This window comes from Zea mays, chromosome 3 (genome assembly GCF_902167145.1).
Source record: "Zea mays cultivar B73 chromosome 3, Zm-B73-REFERENCE-NAM-5.0, whole genome shotgun sequence".
Taxonomy (NCBI): domain Eukaryota; kingdom Viridiplantae; phylum Streptophyta; class Magnoliopsida; order Poales; family Poaceae; genus Zea; species Zea mays.
Window position 1 is genome coordinate 163401816 of NC_050098.1, and position 24404 is coordinate 163426219.

General features: G+C 47.0%; 1 protein-coding gene across 1 annotated transcript; it reads left to right on the forward strand.

Moving 5' to 3' along the window:
- The first annotated feature begins 17829 nt into the window (after positions 1-17829).
- LOC103650849 (sucrose-phosphate synthase-like) lies at positions 17830-24083 on the forward strand. The gene is made up of 12 exons (XM_008676442.4): positions 17830-18618; positions 19539-19771; positions 20162-20225; positions 20316-21008; positions 21088-21219; positions 21314-21445; positions 21660-21836; positions 21910-21963; positions 22068-22130; positions 22226-23173; positions 23261-23388; positions 23473-24083. Exons 1-12 carry the CDS (start codon positions 18292-18294, stop codon positions 23759-23761), a joined length of 3240 nt encoding a protein of 1079 aa, XP_008674664.1. The 5' UTR covers positions 17830-18291; the 3' UTR covers positions 23762-24083.
- Positions 24084-24404: the final 321 nt, after the last annotated feature.

A 24404-nucleotide genomic window follows, 5' to 3' on the forward strand; every position in this document is an offset into this window, starting at 1 on the left:
CTAATATGACCAACAAGTAATTGACCATAAATAAATGAAGGTTTAGAATAAAACACAATTTTCAGCAAGGTATAATATATAGTAGAACATAGGTTTGGTCGATATGACCAACTTTTGAAGGGATACCAAAGTCAAGGCAAGAATAGGGGTCTATAATCCTTAGAATGACCATTCTACTCTAGGTTAGCGGTCCTACAGTCAGCACGGCTTTGATACCACCTATGTCACACCCGGTTTTAGAAGGCAAACCGAATGCGAACCATGTACGTGCCAGGATCAGCAATTCACGTACACAGCAGTTACATAACTGGACATCATCACACAGTGCTCAAATAATAACATAAAAGGGGTAATAATAGTCGATTACATCATATGTCTGAGACATCCACATAGTCTTTACAATAATCAAAGTGCGGAAAAGAAACATAGATACACGCGGCCTTCACAGGCAGCCGACTGGGGGTTGTCGCTAACCCACGCCGAGAACTCGTCGTAATCTTGGAACTCCTGGTGGTCTCCTTCCACGGCTTCATCCTCTCCTAAGCAGTGGTTGCAATGCAGACAACCTGGGGGGTTTGGTGTGTAGAGCAAGGGTGAGTACACATCAACATACTCAGCAAGTGTCCTGTTTGGCTGTAGTGGACTAGCTTTATATGGGGTAAGTCAAGCGGTTGCTTTTAGTTGGCCAGGTTATTATTACTAGTAGAGAAAGCCAAGTTTTAGAATTAACCCACGTTATTAACCCAAACGTACCCTTTCCAAATGGAAAGAATACCACTTACCATTAGCATAATCAATACCAAAACCACCATTCTCATTGCCACCTGTAATCCGGACATCTCTGATCAAGTACCACTAATCACTGGAGCTCCCTTGGCCACTCATAACCGCGAGCACGGCTGATATATCAGTTTTCATACACTCCGCAGAGGTTGCGCACTTTACCCACAAGCCATGGTTCCCTTTCTGCCCAGAGATCATGACTCTCCATTGATCACTACCAAGGTGACCCACCAGCAGGGTATCACTACGTAGCCTTTACAAAGATTCCCTGGAGCTGTAGCCGCCCGTTAGGTTTCCTAAATGTATCGCACTCCTCCCCAAGGGATAAATCAACCTTGGCAGAGCGAGCCGCATACACTGAGCCCCATTGACGGCACGACGGCTAAGCGAACTACACCCCGGTTCCTCTAATTACTCAGCTAAGGGCATCCCACTCCACCCTCATGGTTGCACTATTTTCCCGGGCGGTCATCCAACGAACAGGTCCTTACGGAGAGGCACTCGAGAAACCGCTCGAGCCCTCTTAAATGCCACAAGCATAATATCATAAATAAGAGGGAAAACAGCGTATCATAGATAATTCTCATCATGTTCATTGATTAATGTTAAGCAATAGCATAAAGCTAACCAATAATAATCCAACCCAAATGGGTAAACAAGGACATAGATAACAAAAGCTAGTCAATCCTTAGGTATAATTGTGTAAATGCGGGAAGTGAATTATAGAATGGATAGGACAAAGATAGGTCAATGGACACTTGCCTCCACCAACCAGCTGCTGCTCAGGGGCTTCTCCTGCGAGTTCCTCGGGCTCTTCAACCTGATCGTTCTCTATACGAGCGCAAACATACATATATCCACACATTTAATACAAAAGAATAGTACACCATACAATAGAATACAATAAATAAACAGATGTTCCACGTGGGGCTCACAATTACGGTTAAAAGAGAAAGAGGAGCTGATAGTCAAGTCTACGGTCGAGAAGCGATCACGTTACTGGACACTGCGTTTAGCATAAAGTAAGGTCATGTTCCACATTTAATCATTATAAATAGATAAAGATGAATGAAAGGGAGCGGTCGCATGGCGAGACGAACGACACAACATTTAAATTGAACTAAGAAATAAATGACTCGCTGCGCGACAGAGCGCGCAATGGGATTCTTGCATTAATTAAAGATAAACTTACGCGTTGCGCGACGAAACGCACGACGGCTTACGTCAACAGAACTGCATTTAAAACGAATCGTCGCGCGACGCAGCACTGTAATAAATATAAATTAAACGAATCGTCGCGCGACGAAGCGCGCGACGCAACACATTAATAAATATAAATTTAAGGAATCGTTGCGCGACGAAGCGCGCGACGCAACACATTAATACATGAAATTAGAATGAACCGTCGCGCAGCGAAGCGCGCAGCGCAGCACATCGACTAAACAAAAATTAAAAAGGATTAAAACGATGGTTAAACGCAGCGCGACTACGGTCGCATGCGCGAGAGCACGCTGCGCGTGCCGAGGGCACGCGAGCCATGCAGGCGCGCGGGACGCGAGTCGCCGGGGCACGGGCGCGGGCGAGGGCGCGGCCGAGGGCGCGCCGGGGGCGCGCGGCCAGGGCGCGACGCGGGGCGCCGGGCCGAGGGGCTCGCGGCCGGGGAGGGGCTCGCCGGCGGCGGGCGCGGCCGGGAAGGGGAGCCGCCAGGGAGAGGGAAGGGGAGAGAGAGGGAGAGGGAAGGGGAGGGGGAAAACTCACCACCGGGGATCCAAACTCCGGCGATCACGTCTCCAAACCCTAGGGCACCACGGGGAGAGAGAGAGAGGTGGAAGAGGGAGAGAGAGGTTACTACGCGGGAGGAAATCAAATGAGACAAATGGATCAGGGGGGAGGGGCGCGCGCATGGGGAGGGCAGGGGGCGCCAGGGGCGCGCGAGCCGGACTGGGCTGGGCCACATCGCGGATCGAGACCCACGACACGCACGACCACTAAACGGAATCCGATCGCGAACCGAAATCCGAAACGGGACGAGACAAACACGCGACATCAAACAAAGAAATGCTTCGGCATGATGCAACACCCATGACACTTAGGTTTTGTTTATACATGACACGGACACCTGTCACTATACTAGTTTGAAATTGGGAAGAAGGAGCGAAACAGGAAGAGAAAAGAGAGTAACGCCTGAATTTGGTGAGTAAAAAAGAAAAAATCTACCCCCCCCCCCAAATTCAGGGCATTACAGAAAGGATCAGAGTAGCAAAGGTAAGTAGATAATGGTTGTCCAGTTCTATCTAGATTTCGTCCTACAGTCAACATCGCTCTGATACCACTTCTGTCACACCCGGGTTTTAGAGACCCGGGCGTGAACGCATTCACCACGTGTGCTGGGACCAAGTCTCACACATATGATGAATCATGGTGCAAGAACGAATGTCACATCTTTACTATATAATAGGAGTTCTATACAAAATAAATAAATAATTTTATCATAAGGAGACAATGGTCTAGCAACCCAAAGTTGACTGGGAGACGACGACCTAGACCTCTCATGAACTCATCACATCATCCTCCATGCGCCTCATCCTGCGGTACATGTTCTTGACCTATGGGGGGTGTGAGACAGCAAGAGTGAGCTCACGTACGTTCATCGCTCAACAAGTTGTGGGGAATAATGTGTATGAACTCACCAAAGGTGGGAGCTCATGTGAAGTGTAAGGCTTACCAAAGAGGATGGTTAAAGCTAAGCATTGTTTTAAAGTTGGTCAAAATTTTATTAGCAATTACTAAGTATAAGTAAATACCAACCCAATTAAGTAGTAGAACAAAATTTGATAATAACAACACCTGCAATGCAATGCATATGAAAAATTGAATTTAGTTCCATAAATTAATCGTGTGAGTGTCTGAGCTGCTCATGACCGTGAGCACGGCTAGTATACCAGTTTTACACTCAGCAGAGGTTGCACATCTTTAGCCACAAGTCATGTTACCCATTTGCCAAAGGATCGTGACTTCCCATACACCTCTACCGAGGAGGCAAGGCGGGGTAACACTATGAGGCCTTTACAAAGTTCCACTAGCTTCAGAAAACCCGCTACAGTTTCTAGAAAGCTCCAATGTAGGGAACTCTCGTCTGACCGCCATCGCAGCAAAATCAACCCAAGGGCCTCCCTACACTGACCATTCCCCTACTGCCCTTGCCCTTTCGGGTAAGGTAGTCTTCCACTAGCTTTCCTAATTAGTCAGCCAAGGGCGTCCCATTCCACCCTTGTGGTAGCACTGTTTTCTCGGGTGGTTCTCCATGTTCCAATTAACATAATGATCTTATCATTAACAGTAAATAACAAACTGATAATAAAAGTGTGATCATGAATTATGTATATCTCCATACCCAAAACCACATAAAGCAATAGCAAGTACTACCCAAAAATTCAGTGGTAAACAAGGTATAAAGATAGCCAAACTAGGGTAACCTATTGGGTCCCATCAAAATTAACCTATGTAGATCATTATGATTAATAAGAACATGATTAGGTAAAAAGAAGTGATCAAGGACACAACTTGCATGAGACTTGAGGTTCCAGGTACCAACTTGCTCTTCAAGTGACTCGTGACCTCGCGCTAGTCGTAGAAATACAAACAAACATGGTATTGGAAAAATTAACACCACACCAAACATAAGAACAAACTGCATAATAATAATCTACGTGATGCTACGAGATTGTGGGTTTGAGAACTAACAAATTTGGAGTTATGGTTATAGAGTTATGATTTATGGAAGATCTTCATGATTAAGTATGTAAAACTATATTCTATGTTGATTATGTAAACTATATGAGCAAGGATATTAAAGATATGACTAACTCAACTTTTACTCTAATTTATAATCTACTTAAAGATCATACTTTAGTCAATTTCAGAGGAACCAAATTAAAATACCTCATTTCCTTGGGCTAGGACAGTTAACCCTATAAGTATATGTATTTAATTATTTTAAGAACATGACAAAACAATGTCACGAATGCCTAAGCAATTTTATTATGAAGCTAATGCAATTTGAACAGATTAAAACAGGGTTAAAATGAATTAATTATGATTTTTCGAAGTTTTAAGTGGTAGATGAAAAGAAACTAAGTGTATAATTTCTAATCTATGTTTCATGACAAAACAAGGTTACCAGATGACAAACAATATTAATGTGAGACTAATGCAACTGAAATGGATCAATTCAGAGTTAAAATGGATTTTCTACGAATTAAACAAGTTCCTGGATTTATTTTTGTACTAAAAATCATTTTCTATAATCATTTATATAAATTACTAAAGTCTAGGGACGCTAGGTACAAAATCCTGAGAGCTCAGGGTCATTTCTGCGAAGTTCTGGGCCGATTTGTAATTATAAAAGGTTTACTCGAGGGCTCAACAGTGAAAACCAGGATGGCGGGTTTATTACTCAAGACTTCAAGGGACTCTTTTGCAAATAATTCTGGGTGAAGGGGTATCGATTACTCTCAGCCGTTCGATCAATTTTGGATGGCCCTGATTATATCGTGAAGCGGTAAGTGAACCTGGCCATCAGATTCCTGACTGACGACCCAGATTAATCCCTATGCCCCCCCGAACCGGTATGCAATACGATCCACTGGATCATGACCCAACAATCCCGATTTTAATTCACGCCCTAGGCTCTACACCACACATCTGCCGATCGACGGTAGTGGCGAACCCAAGCCGAACTGAACGCTAGATTTAATCACCGCCACGCGAAACCTATCCAACGAAGGATACCCATCGTCACCCTTCCCGGACACCTGACGGCGGCGCGGTCAGGGCCACGGTGGTGCCATCGCTGGTGATTCCAATCAACATGTTCCGTTGATTATTCCCCAATTGAGAGCACCTAGAGGGGGGGTGAATAGGTGATCCTATAAAAACTTGAAACTTATAGCCACAAAACTTGGTTAAGTGTTAGTAGGCTAAATAGCGAGCTCTTGTGAACATAAGTATCACAGAAAAGCAATCACAAAAGACACGCGAGTTATCTCGTGGTTCGGCCAAGTACAACACTTGCCTACTCCACGTTGTGGTGTCCCAATGGACGAGGGTTACGCTCAACCCCTTTCAAGTGGTCCAAAGATCCACTTGAATACCATGGTGTTTTTCTTTCTTTCACTATATCCCGTTTGCGAGGAATCTCCACAACTTGGAGCCTCTCGCCCTTACAATTTGATGATCACAAAGAAGCACGGATGTAAGGGAGGGAAAAGCAACACACACAAGACTCAAAGCACGAACACAAACACGCACACAAGTCACAACTTGAGCTCTAAGTTCACACACGGAGTTCTCAACTCAAGAGGAGCTCAAATTGCTATCACAACGAATCAAATGCGCTAGAATGAAGTCTTGGTGCTTAGAGATGATCAAAGAATGCTTGGTGTCCTCCTCCATGCGCCTAGGGGTCCCTTTTATAGCCCCAAGGCAGCTAGGAGCCGTTGGAAGCAATCTAGGAAGGCAATTCTTGCCTTCTGTCGGGTGGCGCACCGGACAGACACTTTTCAGTGTCTGGTGCAGATTGCTTTCCTAAATTGGCGGAGCCGACCATTGAAGATTTGGAGCCGTTGGCGCACCGAACACTGTCCGGTGCGCACCGGACAGTCCGGTGCGCATCGGACAGTCCGGTGCCCCCATCTGACCGTTGGCTCGGCCACGCGTCACGCGCGGATTGCGCGGCCAACCGTTGGCTCGGCCAACCGTTGGCTCACTGGACAGTCCGGTGATTTTTAGTCGTACGCTGTTGATTGTTTCCCGAGAGCGGCGAATTCACCGCAGACGACTCACTGGACAGTCCAGTGCACCACCAGACAATCCGGTGATTTATAGCCATACGCCGTCGTCGAGACCCGAGAGTAGGCTGTTCATCGGGACTGGTCCTGGCACACCGGACACTGTCTGGTGCACCACTGGACAGTCCGGTGCACCCAGACCGAGCAGCCTTTTGGCTATACATAGCCAACTTTTCTCCAAAACGATTTCTCCTGTTTCTAGCACTTAGACATAATACATTAGTCTTCAAAACAATGTACTAAGTCTAGAAACACACCTTTAATCTTGATTTGCACTTCTTGAGTCTTTGACACAAATATCACTCAAAGCATTTGTGTGGAGCACTTAATCACCAAAATCTTATAGAAATGGCCCAAGGGCACATTTCCCTTTCAATCTCCCCCTTTTTGGTGATTTATGCCAACACAACAAAAAAGCAACTAAAAGAAGTGCAACATCAATGCAAATGAGAACAAAAATTTGTTTTTGATTCAAATTTGGCATATTTGGATCATTCTTTGCCACCACTTGGTTTGTTTTTGCAAATCAAACTCAATTTCCTATCTTTAAGTCAAATTCACTTGTTGAGGCATAGAGAGAGGTATTCCAAGAGAAATCGATCAAAGATTCAAAAACTCCCCCTTTTTCCCATAATCAAACATTCTCCCCACAAGAGACCAACTTTTGACAATAAGAGACAATAAGAGTATTTTGACAAAACAAAAGCTCTAACTCTACTATTTTCAAAATTCTCAAGTGGTAGCTGATCCATTTATTGCTTTGGCCTTAATTTCTCCCCCTTTGGCATCAAGCACCAAAACGGGATCATTTTTGGCCCTTGAACCCCATTGCCTCACCAAAAATCTTCAATTAAGAGTAAAAAGGCAATAAGAGCATGCAGATGAACTTGGAGTAATTTACCCTCTCATCAGAGTGCAGTGGAAGTCTTGCATGGCCCAAGTTCACCTTTTCCCTTTCAATCACCTTTGAGACTAAATTAAGAAAACTCAAGCACACGGTTAGTCTCAAAAGGTCAAGTTGTAGCATTTCTCCCCCTAAATATGTGCATCATTCACACATGGACTTGTGAGGTCCAGGGATCCCTTGCACAACTTGAGCACCACAAATAAGCAATAACATGCATAAAAGAACATGATCAAAGGCATAAAACACATGTATGCTCTAGATCAATCCAAGTTACGTGAATCTAAGACATTTAGCTCACTACGCAGCCTGCAAAAGGTCTTCTCATCTAAAGGCTTGGTAAAGATATCGGCTAGCTGGTTCTCAGTGCTAACATAAAACACTTCGATATCTCCCTTTTGCTTGTGGTCTCTCAAAAAGTGATGATGGATGTCAATGTGCTTTGTGCGGCTATGTTCAACAGGATTGTCCGCCATGCGGATTGCACTCTCATTGTCACATAGGAGTGGGACTTTGCTCAGATTATAGCCAAAGTCCCGGAGGGTTTGCCTCATCCAAAGTAGTTGCGCGCAACACTGTCCTGCGGCAACGTACTCGGCCTCAGTGGTGGATAGGGCAACGGAAGTTTGTTTCTTAGAACTCCAAGACACCAGGGACCTTCCTAGGAATTGGCAAGTCCCTGATGTACTCTTCCTATCAACCTTACATCCAGCATAGTCGAAGTCTGAATATCCAATTAAGTCAAAGGTAGACCCCTTTGGATACCAGATCCCGAAGCAAGGCGTAGCAACTAAATATCTAAGAATTCGCTTAACGGCCACAAGGTGACACTCCCTTGGGTCGGATTGAAATCTAGCACACATGCATACGCTAAGCATAATATCCGGTCTACTAGCACATAAATAAAGTAAAGACCCTATCATAGACCGGTATGCCTTTTGATCAATGGACTTACCTCCTTTGTTGAGGTCGACATGTCCATCGGTCCCCATTGGAGTCTTTGCGGGCTTGGCGTCCTTCATCCCAAACCGCTTGAGCAAGTCTTGCGTGTACTTTGTTTGAGAGATGAAGGTGCCATCCTTGAGTTGCTTCACTTGGAACCCAAGGAAGTAGTTCAACTCGCCCATCATCGACATCTCGAATTTCTGTGTCATCACCCTGCTAAACTCTTCACAAGACTTTTGGTTAGTAGAACCAAATATTATGTCATCGACATAAATTTGGCATACAAATAGGTCACCATCACAAGTCTTAGTGAAAAGAGTTGGATCGGCTTTCCCAACCTTGAAAGCATTAGCGATTAGAAAGTCTCTAAGGCATTCATACCATGCTCTTGGGGCTTGCTTAAGTCCATAGAGCGCCTTAGAGAGCTTACACACGTGGTCGGGGTACCGTTCATCCTCAAAGCCAGGGGGTCGCTCCACGTACAACTCCTCCTTGATTGGCCCGTTGAGGAAGGCGCTCTTCACGTCCATTTGGAACAACCTGAAAGAATGGTGAGCGGCATAGGCTAATAAAATACGAATCGACTCTAGCCTAACCACAGGAGCAAAAGTCTCATCAAAGTCCAAACCTGCGACTTGGGCATAACCTTTTGCCACAAGTCGAGCCTTGTTCCTTGTCACCACCCTGTGTTCGTCCTGTTTGTTGCGGAACACCCACTTGGTTCTCACAACGTTTTGCTTGGGACGTGGCACTAGTGTCCAAACTTCATTTCGCTTGAAGTTGTTGAGCTCTTCCTGCATGGCCAACACCCAGTCCGGATCTAGCAAGGCCTCTTCTACCCTGAAAGGCTCAATAGAAGAGACAAAAGAGTAATGCTCACAAAAATTAGCTAATCTAGAACGAGTGGTTACTCCCTTGCTAATATCACCCAATATCTGGTCGACGGGATGATTCCTTTGAATCATCGCTCGAACTTGAGTTGGAGGGGCCTGTGGTACTTCTTCCTCCTCATCTTCGACATCCTATGCTCCCCTTGATCACACGCCTCTTCTTGAGGGACCTGTTCGTCATCTTGAGTTGGGGAATGCACCGTCGTTGAGGAAGAAGGTTGATCTTGCTCCTTGTGTTCCTGTGGTCGCACATCTCCAATCGCCATGGTGCGAATTGCGTCCGTTGGAACATCATCCTCATCTACATCATCAAGATCAACTTGCTCTCTTGGAGAGCCATTAGTTTCATCAAATACAACATCGCTAGAGACTTCAACCAAACCCGATGATTTGTTGAAGACTCTATACGCCTTTGTATTTGAGTCATAACCTAACAAAAACCCTTCTACAGCTTTGGGAGCAAATTTTGAATTCCTACCTTTCTTCACTAGAATATAACATTTACTCCCAAATACACGAAAATAAGACATGTTGGGTTTGTTACCGGTTAGAAGTTCATACGACGTCTTCTTGAGGAGGCGATGAAGGTAGACCCGGTTTATGGCGTGGCAAGCTGTGTTCACAGCTTCCGACCAAAACCGCTCGGGCGTCTTGAATTCTCCAAGCATCGTCCTCGCCATGTCTATAAGTGTCCTATTCTTCCTCTCTACCACACCGTTTTGTTGTGGTGTGTAGGGAGCGGAGAACTCGTGCTTGATTCCTTCCTCCTCAAGAAACTCCTCCACTTGAAGGTTCTTGAACTCGGACCCGTTGTCGCTCCTAATCTTTTTCACCTTGAGCTCAAATTCGTTTTGAGCTCGCCTTAGAAAGCACTTGAGGGTCCCTTGGGTTTCTGATTTATCCTGCAAAAAGAATACCCAATTGAAGCGAGAAAAATCATCAACAACAACAAGACCATACTTACTTCCCCCGATGCTGAGGTAGGCGACGGGTCCGAAGAGATCCATATGAGGTAGCTCTAGAGGTCTTGATGTGGTCATCACATTCTTGTTGTGATGAGCACTTCCCACTTGTTTACCTGCTTGACAAGCTGCACAAGGTCTATCTTTTTCGAAAGTTACATTTGTTAGACCTAACACATGTTCTCCCTTTAGAAGTTTGTGAAGGTTCTTCATCCCCACATGTGCTAGACGGCGATACCACAGCCAGCCCATGCTAGTCTTAGCGATTAAGCATGCATCTAGATCGGCCTCCTCCTTCGAAAAATCAACTAAATAGAGTTTGTCGTCTAGTACACCCTTAAAAGCTAATGAACCATCACTCCTTCTAAAGACAGACACCTCTACGTTTGTAAATAAGCAAGTGTAACCCATATTACATAATTGACTAACGGACAAAAAGTTATACCCGAGCGATTCTACTAAAAATACATTAGATATGGAATGCTTGGATGAAATAGCTATATTTCCTAGTCCTTTAACCTTTCCTTGATTCCCATCACCGAATATGATTGAATCTTGGGAATCATTGTTCTTGACGTAGGAGGTGAACATCTTCTTCTCCCCCGTCATGTGGTTTGTGCATCCGCTGTCGATAATCCAGCTTGAGCCCCCGGATGTATAAACCTGCAAGGCAAACTAGGCTTGGGTTTTAGGTACCCAACTCTTGCTGGGTCCTACAAGGTTAGTTACAATAGCCTTAGGGACCCAAATGCAAGTCTTGTCTCCCTTGCATTTGACCCCCACCTTTTTAGCAATCACCTTTTTATTTTTGCATGAAAGAACAAATTTAGTATTGCATGCAAGAAATATAGTGGTAGATCCATTACACACATTCTTAGGAGCATGAGACACAAAATTTCTCCAAAGCCTACCATTAAAATTTGAATTCGAAGCAATCATGGCATGTGAGTCAAAAGCATTATAACTCCTATGAACATTTCTATAATATTTCCTATCATGATACATGAAAGCATGGTTCTTTTGATTACCATTGGCCATGGGGGCCTTCCCTTTCTCCTTGTTGGGAATGGGAGCCCTTTGACTTATTAAGTTCTTGGCTTCCCTTCGAAAGCCAAGTCCATCCTTAATTGAGGGATGTCTATCAATAGTGTAGGCATCCCTTGCAAATTTTAGTTTATCAAAATCACTTTTGCAAGTCTTAATTTGGGCATTAAGACTTGCCACTTCATCATTAAGTTTTGTAATGGAAGTAAGGTGCTCAGCACATGCATCAACATTGAAGTCCTTACACCTATTACAAATCACAACATGCTCTACACAAGAACTAGATTTATTTGCTACTTCTAGCTTAGCATTTAAATCATCATTAATACTTCTTAAGCTAGCCACAGTCTCATGACAAGTAGATAATTCACAAGAAAGCATTTCATTCCTTTTAACTTCTAAAGCAAGAGACTTTTGCACACTTACAAATTTATCATGCTCTTCATATAAAAGATCCTCTTGCTTTTCTAAAAGTCTATTCTTTTCATTTAGAGCATCAATCAATTCATTGTTCTTTTCTACTTTTGCTCTATCTAATCCTTTGAACAAGCTAGTGTAATCAATTTCATCATCATTAGAGTCCTCATCACTAGAAGTAGAGTACTTAGGAGTTTCTCTAGTATTTACCTTCTTTTCCTTTGCCATTAGACAAGTATGGCGCTCGTTGGGGAAGAGCGACGACTTGTTGAAGGCCGAGGCGGCGAGTCCTTCGTCGTCGGAGTCGGAAGACGAACAATCCGAGTCCCACTCTTTGTCGAGGTGTGCCTCGCCCTTCGCCTTCTTGTAGGCCTTCTTCTTTTCCCTCTTCCCGCCTTTCTCTTGTTCCTGGTCATTAGCATTGTCGGGACAATTTGCTATAAAATGACCATACTTACCACATTTAAAGCAGGAGCGTTTTCCCTTTGCTTTGCTCTTGTTGGGATGCTCCTTTCTTCCTTTTAGGGTCGTATTGAAGCGCTTGATAATGAGGGCCATTTCATCCTCATTTAGCCCGGCCGCCTCAACTTGCGCCACCTTGCTAGATAGCACCTCCCTGCTACTTGTTGCTTTGAGAGCAACGGTTTGAGGCTCGTGGATCGGCATTGGGCCATTCAATGCCTCATCAACATATCTTGCCTCCTTGATCATCATTCGCCTGCTTACAAACTTTCCCAGTATTTCCTCGGGCGTCATCTTGGTGTACCTAGGATTTTCACGAATAGAGTTTACAAGATGAGGATCAAGGACAGTGGAGGACCTTAGCATAAGCCGGACGACGTCGTGGTCCGTCCATCTCGTGCTTCCATAGCTCCTGATTTTGTTGACCAGGGTTTTGAGCCTGTTGTACGTTTGGGTTGGCTCCTCCCCCCTGATCATTGCGAACCTTCCCAGTTCGCCCTCCACCAACTCCATCTTTGTGATCATGGTGGCATCATTCCCCTCATGCGAGATCTTGAGGGTGTCCCAAATATGCTTGGCGTTATCCAAGCCGCTCACCTTATGGTACTCTTCCCTGCACAAGAATGCTAATAGAACAGTGGTAGCTTGTGCATTTTCGTGAATTTGTTCATTGACAAACATGGGATTATCCGTACTATCAAATTGCATTCCATTCTCTACTATTTCCCATATAATTGGATGAAGAGAGAACAAGTGGCTACACATTTTGTGGCTCCAAAATCCATAGTCCTCTCCATCAAAGTGTGGAGGTTTACCAAGAGGAATGGAAAGAAAATGAGCATTCGAATTATGCGGAATACGAGAATAATCAAAAGAAAAGTTTGAGTTGACCGTTTTCTTTTTCTCGTCGTAGTCGTCGTCTCTTTGGGAAGAAGAGGACTCGTCGCTGTCGTAGTAGACGATCTTCTTGATACGCCTCTTCTTCTTCCTGTCCTTCTTCTTATGCCTCGAGCCAGAGTCAGTAGGTTTGTCATCCCTTGGCTCGTTGAAGATGGACTCCTTCTCCTTATCGTTGACCACCATCCCCTTTCCCTTAGGATCCATCTCTTCGGGCGATTAGTCCCTTGCGTGAAGAGAATTGCTCTGATACTAATTGAGAACACCTAGAGGGGGTGAATAGGTGATCCTGTAAAAACTTGAAACTTATAGCCACAAAACTTGGTTAAGTGTTAGTAGGCTAAATAGCGAGCTCTTGTGAACACAAGTATCACAGAAAAGCAATCACAAAAGACACGCGAGTTATCCCGTGGTTCGGCCAAGTATAACACTTGCCTACTCCATGTTGTGGCGTCCCAATGGACGAGGGTTGCGCTCAACCCCTTTCAAGTGGTCCAAAGATCCACTTGAATACCATGGTGTTTTTCTTTCTTTCACTATATCCCGTTTGCGAGGAATCTCCACAACTTGGAGCCTCTCGCCCTTACAATTTGATGATCACAAAGAAGCACGGATGTAAGGGAGAGAAAAGCAACACACACAAGACTCAAAGCACGAACACAAACACGCACACAAGTCACAACTTGAGCTCTAAGTTCACACACGGAGTTCTCAACTCAAGAGGAGCTCAAATTGCTATCACAACGAATCAAATGCGCTAGAATGAAGTCTTGGTGCTTAGAGATGATCAAAGAATGCTTGGTGTCCTCCTCCATGCGCCTAGGGGTCCCTTTTATAGCCCCAAGGCAGCTAGAAGCCGTTGGAAGCAATATGGGAAGGCAATTCTTGCCTTACCGGACAGACATTGTTCAGTGTCCGGTGTAGATTGCTTTCCTAAATTGGCGCAGCCGACCGTTGAAGATTTGGAGCCGTTGGCGCACCGGACAGTCCGGTGCCCCCATCTGACCGTTGGCTCGGCCATGCGTCATGCGCGGATTGCTCGGCTGATCGTTGGCTCACCGGACAGTCCAGTGTACCATCGGACAGTCTGGTGATTTTTAGTCGTACGCTGTTGACTGTTTCCCGAGAGCGGCGACTTCGCCGCAGACGACTCACCGGACAGTCCGGTGCACCACCGGACAATCCGGTGATTTATAGCCATACGCCGTCGTCGAGACCCGAGAGTAGGTTGTTCATCGGGACTGGTCCTGGCACACCGGACACTGTCCGGTGCACCACCGGACAGTCCGGTGCACCCAGACCGAGCAGCCTTTTGGCTATACATAGCCAACTTTTCTCCAAAACGATTTCTCCTGTTTCTAGCACTTAGACATAATACATTAGTCTTTAAAACAATGTACTAAGTCTAGAAACATACCTTTAATCTTGATTTGCACTTCTTGAGTCTTTGGCACAAATATCACTCAAATCATTTGTGTGGAGCACTTAATCACCAAAATCTTATAGAAATGGCCCAAGAGCACATTTCCCTTTCACCAATTCGGTATAGCCAGACTACGTGGAGAGAACGAGGAATCCAAGGGTTAGCTCATTACCTTGGATCATACGGTGTATTAACTCTGCCGCCATATGAGTCCCTAATAAACCCGTAGCTCGATGTCATTGAAGGATTTCGGCTACCATTCTCCCCTGGTGAGACCCCGAGCACGCGCAGAGCTTCCTAGGGAATCCCACATGACCCGCCCGAGGTTAGCGTGTTGCCGCAGGCGCAAATCACCGAGGGCAACCACCCCTGCCCTATTCTTGCAACTGCGGCGGCCCTCGACTTCCTCTCTCTCTCCGTGTTCTCGGCGGCGGTGATTAGATGCAGCAGAGAAACAGAGGACGGGGTCGGGTTTTATAGGGTCTACGCCACAGATTCCAAGTAGAGGAGGGCCGCGGATCTCGCGCGAAGTTCGTCGTCCGCTCTGGCACGAGCGTCGGGTTCTGTTGCCGGGCGTGGAGGAACAACGAAGGGGCGAGATTTGCTATGGCTTGATGCGGAGTGGAGGCGAAGCCCCCACCGAATCAATGGGGTCCACCCGCCCGACGCATCGAGCGCGTGTGCGAGGGATGCAGGAGCCGGTGGCCGAGCTTTGTGCGCGCGTGTTCAACAATGGGTCCGATCCTTTAGGGAGGATAGAACTGACGATGTGGGGCCCACCGACAGTGAATCAAACGCGAGTGAGCGACTGGAGGAGCTGACCAGACTGCAGAGCGGCCCAACCGATCAGCGGGTGTGGGCGGCGGTGGGCTGGCGCATGGGGTGTTCTTAGTCGAAGTGGGCCGAGCGGGAGTGTGACCTGGGTCGGGGTGGAAAGGCTAACTGGGCCATGGAGAGAGAATCAGCCCAAGAACTAGTTTGCCCAATTTCTTTTCTTCAGCTTTCCAAATATATCGAATAAAAATCCTAATGTGAAGATAATGCCTATTATTTATTTTATAATATTTTTATTTTCTTTATAGTGTATATTCTTTCCCTCCTTCATTTTCAAATTCTATATTTTTTTAAAAAACTTAAACTTGTCTCGCGAATTTAAACACAAATGCACAATTATAAGAACCTGAACATGAGATGCATATTTCTATATTTATTTATTTGCTATTTGACTACTTTACTTCTCTTAAGTGAGTATGCACAAAAAGGAAATTAAATAATTCCAAAAATAATTTTATGTAAATACATGTATTTATTTATTTTATTATTTTTACGTATACAAATTTTAGGGCTTTACACACGGCGCCCCGGCACCCAAGCTCATATCCAACTGGATCTACTCGATGTTAAGACGATGGCAGATCAAGGGAGAAATCTCTCACCGATGGTGATGGCGTAGAAGTTCACGTCGTCGATGTTAGGCGGCTCTACGGTCCAACCAATCTCCTGTGAAAAATTCCTTGCTACAGGGTAGCGGGTTGTCAAGGCCGTCTGTCGCCATACGTCATATAGGCACACACGAACACATGGGGATGATCCATTCCTATGGGGAATGGCGAAGATGAGTCGGTCTTCGTCTACGCGCTGTTCGGTGGTGGGCACAACGATCTGTCGAGCAATTCCTCTCGCCACCCACACCCCTCCTACTCGGCGATGCCTCGGTCGAGTTCCACGCACCCTCACAAAACTCCTCGGTCATTCATTGGGGACCTATCACCAGCACTCGCGACGAATGACCACAGCCGCTCAATCTCACTCACTCTCTGCTCGACGGTGGTACGCTCAGTTTCCTCGTTGTGGCACATGGCGCCATGGTTTGATGGAACGGGGTGGTCACGGTGGTACTTATACCTAGGGAAGAGGGTCTAGGGCCCGGGATTTACAGCCGATCGGTTACGATAACGCGCGCGAATCTGAGTATGGGTTTGTTATAGACGAAAGAGATAGCTGCTGTCGAGGTGACCCATATGACGGTGATCGTACAGGCGCGTGCGAGCATAGGAGAAAGGGTGACTGCGTGCCGAGGTTGAGTGGAAAACCAACGTTACGAGAACTACCTATCATTTACTCACTCAAATCTAATAAACAATATTATTTAGATTATCTCACATGACTCATCCCTTCCCTCCCCGCTGCCCCTCTCTCTCCCCCTCACTTATGCCACCGATGTCGTTAATCTCTCTCCTCACGTCACCACTGTTACCATCGCTATCTCACTTCTATGGGATCATAGCGTTAGCACGAGCTATATGTTAGTTTAGTTAATATAAAAGTTATTTCAATGGAGGAGATGACACTAAGATTTGTTTGAATCAGTTTACAGAGTGTAGTATTATTCCTACGAATATTGATTACGTGCCACAACGACGACCATGGCGCGTCCTTGGATATATTATGGCATGTTTGTTTTAGCTGTTTTTTGAGGAGCTTTTCTGAGAATCTGACTGTGTAGATAATCTAAGTATCATAGAGATTACGTATGGAGGAAGATAAAAGAGTCTAAAGGGTTTCCTATAATCATAACGACTCGATGATTCTGTGTTCATGTTACACAGTTTTAACTAAAGTGATTATTATAGAAACGAGCTTAAAAGCTGAAGTCAACAACCGTTTCTGCTGGCCATAAGTTGAAAAAAAAGGTGCACGTGTGGACAGGCCATGGATTGCGTCGCTGCTCAGCTGCTGCCATTGCCAGCCAGGACATGCGTTCGGCCTTCGGCGGCATGCCGGGGGCGCCTTCTACTTGCATGAGATGAGAGACAATGAGACATGGGTGGCTAAGGAAAGGGTTCGTGGGGGTGACGCAGCGCGTCCACATACGTACGCCGCACGTAGTACGCGCGCGCGCGAACGCGCCCGATCCGTAACCGCGTGTGGATCCTAACGGGACGCGCAACTCAAAAAGAGCGGGGCCCAGCTTCGCTCGTGGGTCGTGGCGGCCAGGCGGGGGGCCGGCGGCTCGCTGATAAGGCGGGCCCAGCCAAACCGGGGATCCACGGCCTAGCCGGAACGAGATCCTCTGACGTGGGGGGTGGGCACTGCCGCGTGGCCCCCGCGTGCGACAGGGCCCGCGCGCAGTGACCCTACTGCCCCCTGCAGTACGTCAGAGGAACCGGCTCCGCCTAGCCACGTTTCGTCCGCGCCGCGGCTTTCTCATCCCCGCGCCGCCTCCCTGCTCCCTCCGTGCCTCCGTGGCAACTGAAGGCCCCTACAGGCTACAGCTGCGGCCGCCGCTGCAACCGCATGTACGGCAGGCACGAACCTGTCCCTTCTTCAGTCTCAAATTCCCTCCCTCCCTCCGATGCCGCGGTGACGCGTGGGCGTGGTGCGTGCGCGCGCGCGCTCCTTTCCCCCTGCCTTGCCTGGAGCCTGCCCCATCCTCTCCCTCCCTCTCTCTCTCTCTCTCTCTTGATCGGTTCCAGTTAACACTCGCAGCCTCCCCTTCTCGAGTCGCCAGTGGCCACGCCGGGACGGGCGCGCTTTTCCCCTGCCGCGCCAAAGCAGGAAACAAAGCAACGGCCAGGAAGGAGTCACGCGCGAGGCGAAAAGCGGGCGGGTGGAAGAAGCGTGGGCGCCTGGGTTAACGCTCCCGCAGCGAGTGATCTGAGAGCGGTAGAGGCCGGCCGGAACCGCGGAAGAGGAGAGGCCGGGGGATCCGACGATGGCGGGGAACGAGTGGATCAATGGGTACCTGGAGGCGATCCTCGACAGCCGCACCTCGTCGGGCGGCGGCGGAGGCGGCGGCGGCGGGGACCCAAGGTCGCCGGTGGCGGGGGCGTCGCCGACGAAGGGGGCGAGCCCCCGCGGCCCGCACATGAACTTCAACCCCTCGCACTACTTCGTCGAGGAGGTGGTCAAGGGCGTCGACGAGAGCGACCTCCACCGGACGTGGATCAAGGTCGTAGCCACGCGCAACGCCCGGGAGCGCAGCACCAGGCTCGAGAACATGTGCTGGCGGATCTGGCACCTCGCGCGCAAGAAGAAACAGGTCCGGGTTTCGCCCGCCTCTTTTCTCGGCTATCATCTCTCGCTGCTTGTTTTGTTCGTTAATAATCTCGTTCGTCTCTGAATGTGTTTTTCCTTTTCAGTTCAATCTCTGTTTTTTTTTCTTCCTTTCCCGTGCCCCTTTTGTGTGACGTGCTTCCCGTTAGTTAGCATGCGTACGGAACCGCCCGCTCCTTGATTTTTAATTTTTAGTGCTTTTTGTTTGCTGGACGGAGGTGCGTGAATATAAAGAGCACACTGCATGAGCGAGAGCGATCCAGCCGATCCTTAAACCTTGACTTCTAGTGCTTTCTGTTTGCTGGAAGTAGATGCATGACCAATGAAGCGCACATCCTTTTGGTCTTCAGTGTTTTCTGTTTGCTGGACGGAGATGGATGATTAATGAAGGGCGCGCTTGAGCGATCCCTGATATTTAGTGTTTTGTCTTTACTGTTTTTTGTTTTCTGGACGGAGATGCATGATTAATGAAACGAACAGTGCACAGCGAATAGAATATCTGATAAATATTTTAATCGTTCGCTTTATAAACTTTTTTTCTGATTTGATGTTTAAGCTTGATGGTGAAGTGACGATAGATCAAGCATGCATGGTTGGTTGTGGTGCTTTCAGAATTCAGAACCCCACACTTAACTGTGATGTCACATCTAAAAAGAAACTTTTTGCTGATCTGCAGTGTTTCATTGCTGTTCATATAAAGGTATCTCATTCAGTCATTAAAGCATGTACCGCCCGTCGAGGCGTCCACGTATACTCACGGATTCAGTTCGCTTTTATTTCGCCTTTCTTAATCGAACTGAACTGGACCTAGCAGGATTCACGGTTTTGTCCGTGACAACAGAGAATTCCGCATGTTATCGCTGAGATTCCCCATCTGCTGATGCTTCTGAATTATGTTATGAGCAGCTGGAGTTGGAGGGCATCCAGAGAATCTCGGCACGCCGGAAGGAACAGGAGCAGGTGCGTCGTGAGGCGACGGAGGACCTGGCCGACGATCTGTCAGAAGGCGAGAAAGGGGACACCCTCGCTGAGCTTGTGCCGGTTGAGGCGGCCAAGAAGAAGTTCCAGAGGAACTTCTCTGACCTTACCGTCTGGTCTGACGACAATAATGAGAAGAAGCTTTACATTGTGCTCATCAGGTCTACCCACTTGCACATCGTTTCGTTCTATGTCACTATGTGGCGTAAAATGCTAAAATATATATGTATAAGAAATGACAGTTTTAGGGGGTGTTGGAATGCACTTTTAGCTGTTAAAATTGACCGAGACATCCAAACAGTATAACTAATATTTCAGCTATCAACTACTTATAGCAAATTAGCTAATAGTTAGCTAGCTATTTGTTAGCTATCTAATTCCACTAGCAATTTTTAGTCAACTAACTATTATCTCTAGTACGTTTAAATACCTCTTAGTTTCCTTTGTTCTTTGCACGTCCTTGGAGTAGAAAATTTGGTATTTCTTCTTTCTTCAAAAATTGTATAGACAAATCTCCGGAGTTTCACAAGCTCTTCCTTTGTTGACTACAGTGTTCATGGTCTTGTTCGTGGCGAAAACATGGAACTAGGTCGTGATTCTGACACCGGTGGCCAGGTAGACATCATTGATCATTTCCATGGGAGAAGTTCCTTATGCCGAATCAAGTTTCCATGGTTGAGTGTGACTGATATTTGAATCTCACAGGTGAAATATGTTGTCGAACTTGCAAGAGCAATGTCAATGATGCCTGGAGTGTACAGGGTGGACCTCTTCACTCGTCAAGTGTCATCTCCTGACGTGGACTGGAGCTATGGTGAGCCGACCGAGATGTTATGCTCCGGTTCCAACGATGGAGAGGGGATGGGTGAGAGTGCCGGAGCCTACATTGTGCGCATACCGTGTGGACCACGGGATAAATACCTCAAGAAGGAAGCACTGTGGCCTTACCTCCAAGAGTTTGTCGATGGAGCTCTTGCGCATATCCTTAACATGTCCAAGGCTCTGGGAGAACAGGTTGGAAATGGGAGGCCAGTACTGCCTTACGTGATACATGGACACTATGCCGACGCTGGAGATGTTGCTGCTCTCCTTTCCGGTGCGCTCAATGTACCCATGGTGCTCACTGGTCACTCACTTGGGAGGAACAAGCTGGAGCAACTCCTGAAGCAAGGGCGCATGTCCAAGGAGGAGATCGATTCAACATACAAGATCATGAGGCGTATCGAGGGTGAGGAGCTGGCCCTGGATGCGTCAGAGCTTGTCATCACCAGCACAAGGCAGGAGATTGATGAACAGTGGGGATTGTACGACGGATTTGATGTCAAGCTTGAGAAAGTGTTGAGGGCACGGGCGAGGCGTGGGGTTAGCTGCCATGGTCGTTTCATGCCTAGGATGGTGGTAAGTATTTAAACCTCTCTTGTCCATACCAAGTAGTAAATGCTGTTTTACTGTGTTGATTAGAGAACTTTGTTGACAGGTGATTCCTCCAGGAATGGATTTCAGCAATGTTGTGGTTCATGAAGACATTGATGGGGATGGTGACAGCAAAGATGATATCGTTGGTTTGGAGGGTGCTTCACCGAAGTCAATGCCCCCAATTTGGGCCGAGGTTGGTGTTTGATCCCAGGTTCTTCTGCATACCGACAATAACTGCCTTCACATATCGTAAGTCTTAAGGTCACTGCATGATAACTTCGTCACAGGTGATGCGGTTCCTAACCAATCCTCACAAGCCGATGATCCTGGCGCTGTCGAGGCCAGACCCGAAGAAGAACATCACTACCCTCGTCAAAGCCTTTGGAGAGTGCCCCCCACTCAGGGAACTTGCAAACCTTGTAAGGAACAGTTAATTTGAAGTACACACGTAAATTTCATCGTTACAAATGGTTTGTAATTTGTATGTTCAGATAACTGATTGGCTATGCCAGTGTATTTCATGATCACAATGCCTCCTTATCTCTAACAGACATATATGAAACCTACTGGTTCTGAACATCATTACAGTAGCTGCATGTATTGCCATGTAATGGACATTTTCCTTGCTTTCAGACTCTAATCATGGGAAACAGAGATGACATCGACGATATGTCTGCTGGCAATGCCAGTGTCCTCACCACAGTTCTGAAGCTGATAGACAAGTATGATCTGTATGGAAGCGTAGCGTTTCCTAAGCATCACAATCAGGCTGATGTCCCGGAGATCTACCGCCTCGCGGCCAAAATGAAGGTTTGCTGCATACAACGACCCTTCATTGAGCTTTGACAATTCACACTCAACCATAACTGATTGCTCCCTGCAGGGTGTCTTCATCAACCCTGCTCTCGTTGAGCCGTTCGGTCTCACCCTGATCGAGGTCAGCTTCTTCAGTTCTCTAACTATCACCTATAGATTTTTTTTAAGAAATACATTATCAGCTATAGCCTTTAAATTTCACTATGAAAAATGTGTGGCTTTCAGGCTGCAGCACACGGACTTCCAATAGTCGCTACCAAGAATGGTGGTCCGGTCGACATTACAACTGTGAGAGACCATATTTTTAGCATTCAATGTGTGAAACCTACTGCAATTCACTCGTGAGAACAGTGGATAATTGTGTGCGTGCATCATACTGGCAGGCACTGAGCAACGGACTGCTCGTTGACCCGCACGACCAGAACGCCATCGCTCAAGCACTGCTGAAGCTCGTAGCAGATAAGAACCTGTGGCAGGAATGCCGGAGAAACGGGCTGCGAAACATCCACCTTTACTCATGGCCGGAGCACTGCCGCACTTACCTCACCAGGGTTGCTGGGTGCCGGTTAAGGAACCCGAGGTGGCTGAAGGACACACCAGCAGATGCCGGAGCTGATGAGGAGGAGTTCCTGGAGGATTCCATGGACGCTCAGGACCTGTCACTCCGTCTGTCCATCGACGGTGAGAAGAGCTCGCTGAACACCAACGACCCATTGTCGTCGGACCCGCAGGATCAGGTGCAGAAGATCATGAACAAGATCAATCAGTCGTCAGCACTTCCGCCGTCCATGTCCTCAGTCGCAGACGGTGCCAAGAACGCAACCGAGGCCACGGGCAGCACCTTGAACAAGTACCCACTCCTGCGCCGGCGCCGGCGCCTGTTCGTCATCGCCGTGGACTGCTACCAAGACGACGGCCGTGCTAGCAAGAAGATGCTGCAGGTGATCCAGGAAGTTTTCAGAGCAGTCCGATCGGACTCCCAGATGTCCAAGATCTCAGGGTTCGCGCTGTCCACTGCGATGCCGTTGTCCGAAACACTCCAGCTTCTGCAGCTCGGCAAGATCCCAGCGACCGACTTCGACACCCTCATCTGTGGCAGTGGCAGCGAGGTCTACTATCCTGGCACAGTGAACTGCGTCGACGCTGAAGGAAAGCTGCGCCCAGACCAGGACTATCTGATGCACATCAGCCACCGCTGGTCCCATGACGGCGCGAAGCAGACCATAGCGAAGCTCATGGCCACTCAGGACGGTTCAGGCGACACTGTCGAGCTGGACCCGGCGTCTAGTAATGCACACTGCTTCACGTTCCTTATCAAAGATCCCAAAAAGGTTAGGGAGTTCTTTATTTTGTGCATACGTATCCTTAATGCCTACTTATGACCGATTGCTGAGTCTGAATTCTATCTGTGTGGTTAGGTGAAAACGGTCGATGAGATGAGGGAGAGGCTGAGGATGCGTGGTCTCCGGTGCCACATCATGTACTGCAGGAACTCGACAAGGCTTCAGGTTGTCCCTCTGCTAGCATCAAGGTCACAGGCACTCAGGTAAGAACACATACATAATCTAGCTTGAAGCTGTCGTGGAACTTCTGCCAGCCAATGTTGCAAATAACTACAAAAAAAATTCAGGTATCTTTTTGTGCGCTGGGGCCTATATGTGGGGAACATGTATCTGATCACTGGGGAACATGGCGACACCGATCATGAGGAGATGCTATCTGGATTACACAAGACTGTGATCGTCCGGGGTGTCACCGAGAAAGGTTCGGAAGGGCTGCTGAGGAGCCCAGGAAGCTACAAGAAGGACGACGTCGTGCCGTCTGAGACCCCCTTGGCTGCGTACACGACTGGTGAGATGAAGGCCGATGAGATCATGCGAGCTCTGAAACAAGTCTCCAAGACTTCCAGCGGCATGTGAATTAGCTGCTGGGAAAGGTCGATCTCTAATATATTCTTCTTGTTCATAACTCAAACGGCAGACACATTTTCTCCTTTTCTTCACTAGTACTACATAAATAACTTGTGAACAGTACCGAGGGTGTATATATTGCAGTGACAAATAACTAGGACACTGCTAATTCTACTGCTGGCTCACCACTGTCTTGGTGAGATGTAGCCCTACAAGATTGTATACTGTGTATTTCTCTAGTCGCAGCTAGGCATACTTTGTTTTTTAAAAAAAGAACTTCAGTTTACTGCATACTCAAGGAAACGAAATGACAGTAAAAGTCAGGGTTTAATTTTGGTGTTTGAATTTTTTCCGGTCATCCTTGAAATTCACGATTTTACGGCGTCAGAAAGTGTGATTTTTTTAAAATAGATCTAAAAAAATATCATTATAATTTTAACAACAACCCTAATAGAAGTCGCCATCGAGAGTACCACCAGAGTGCAGTGCACTATAAATTATTAATTTTTTTGGGGCTGGAAACCGTCAAAAATAAATGCCTCTCGTCGAAAATATTTATTTTAAGGGGCAATTGTGTTTTTGTCTCTAGATAGAGGTGCATATGTGGTTTTATCCCTCAAAATTCGACTGTGATCTTGGGTCTTTTTTTTTG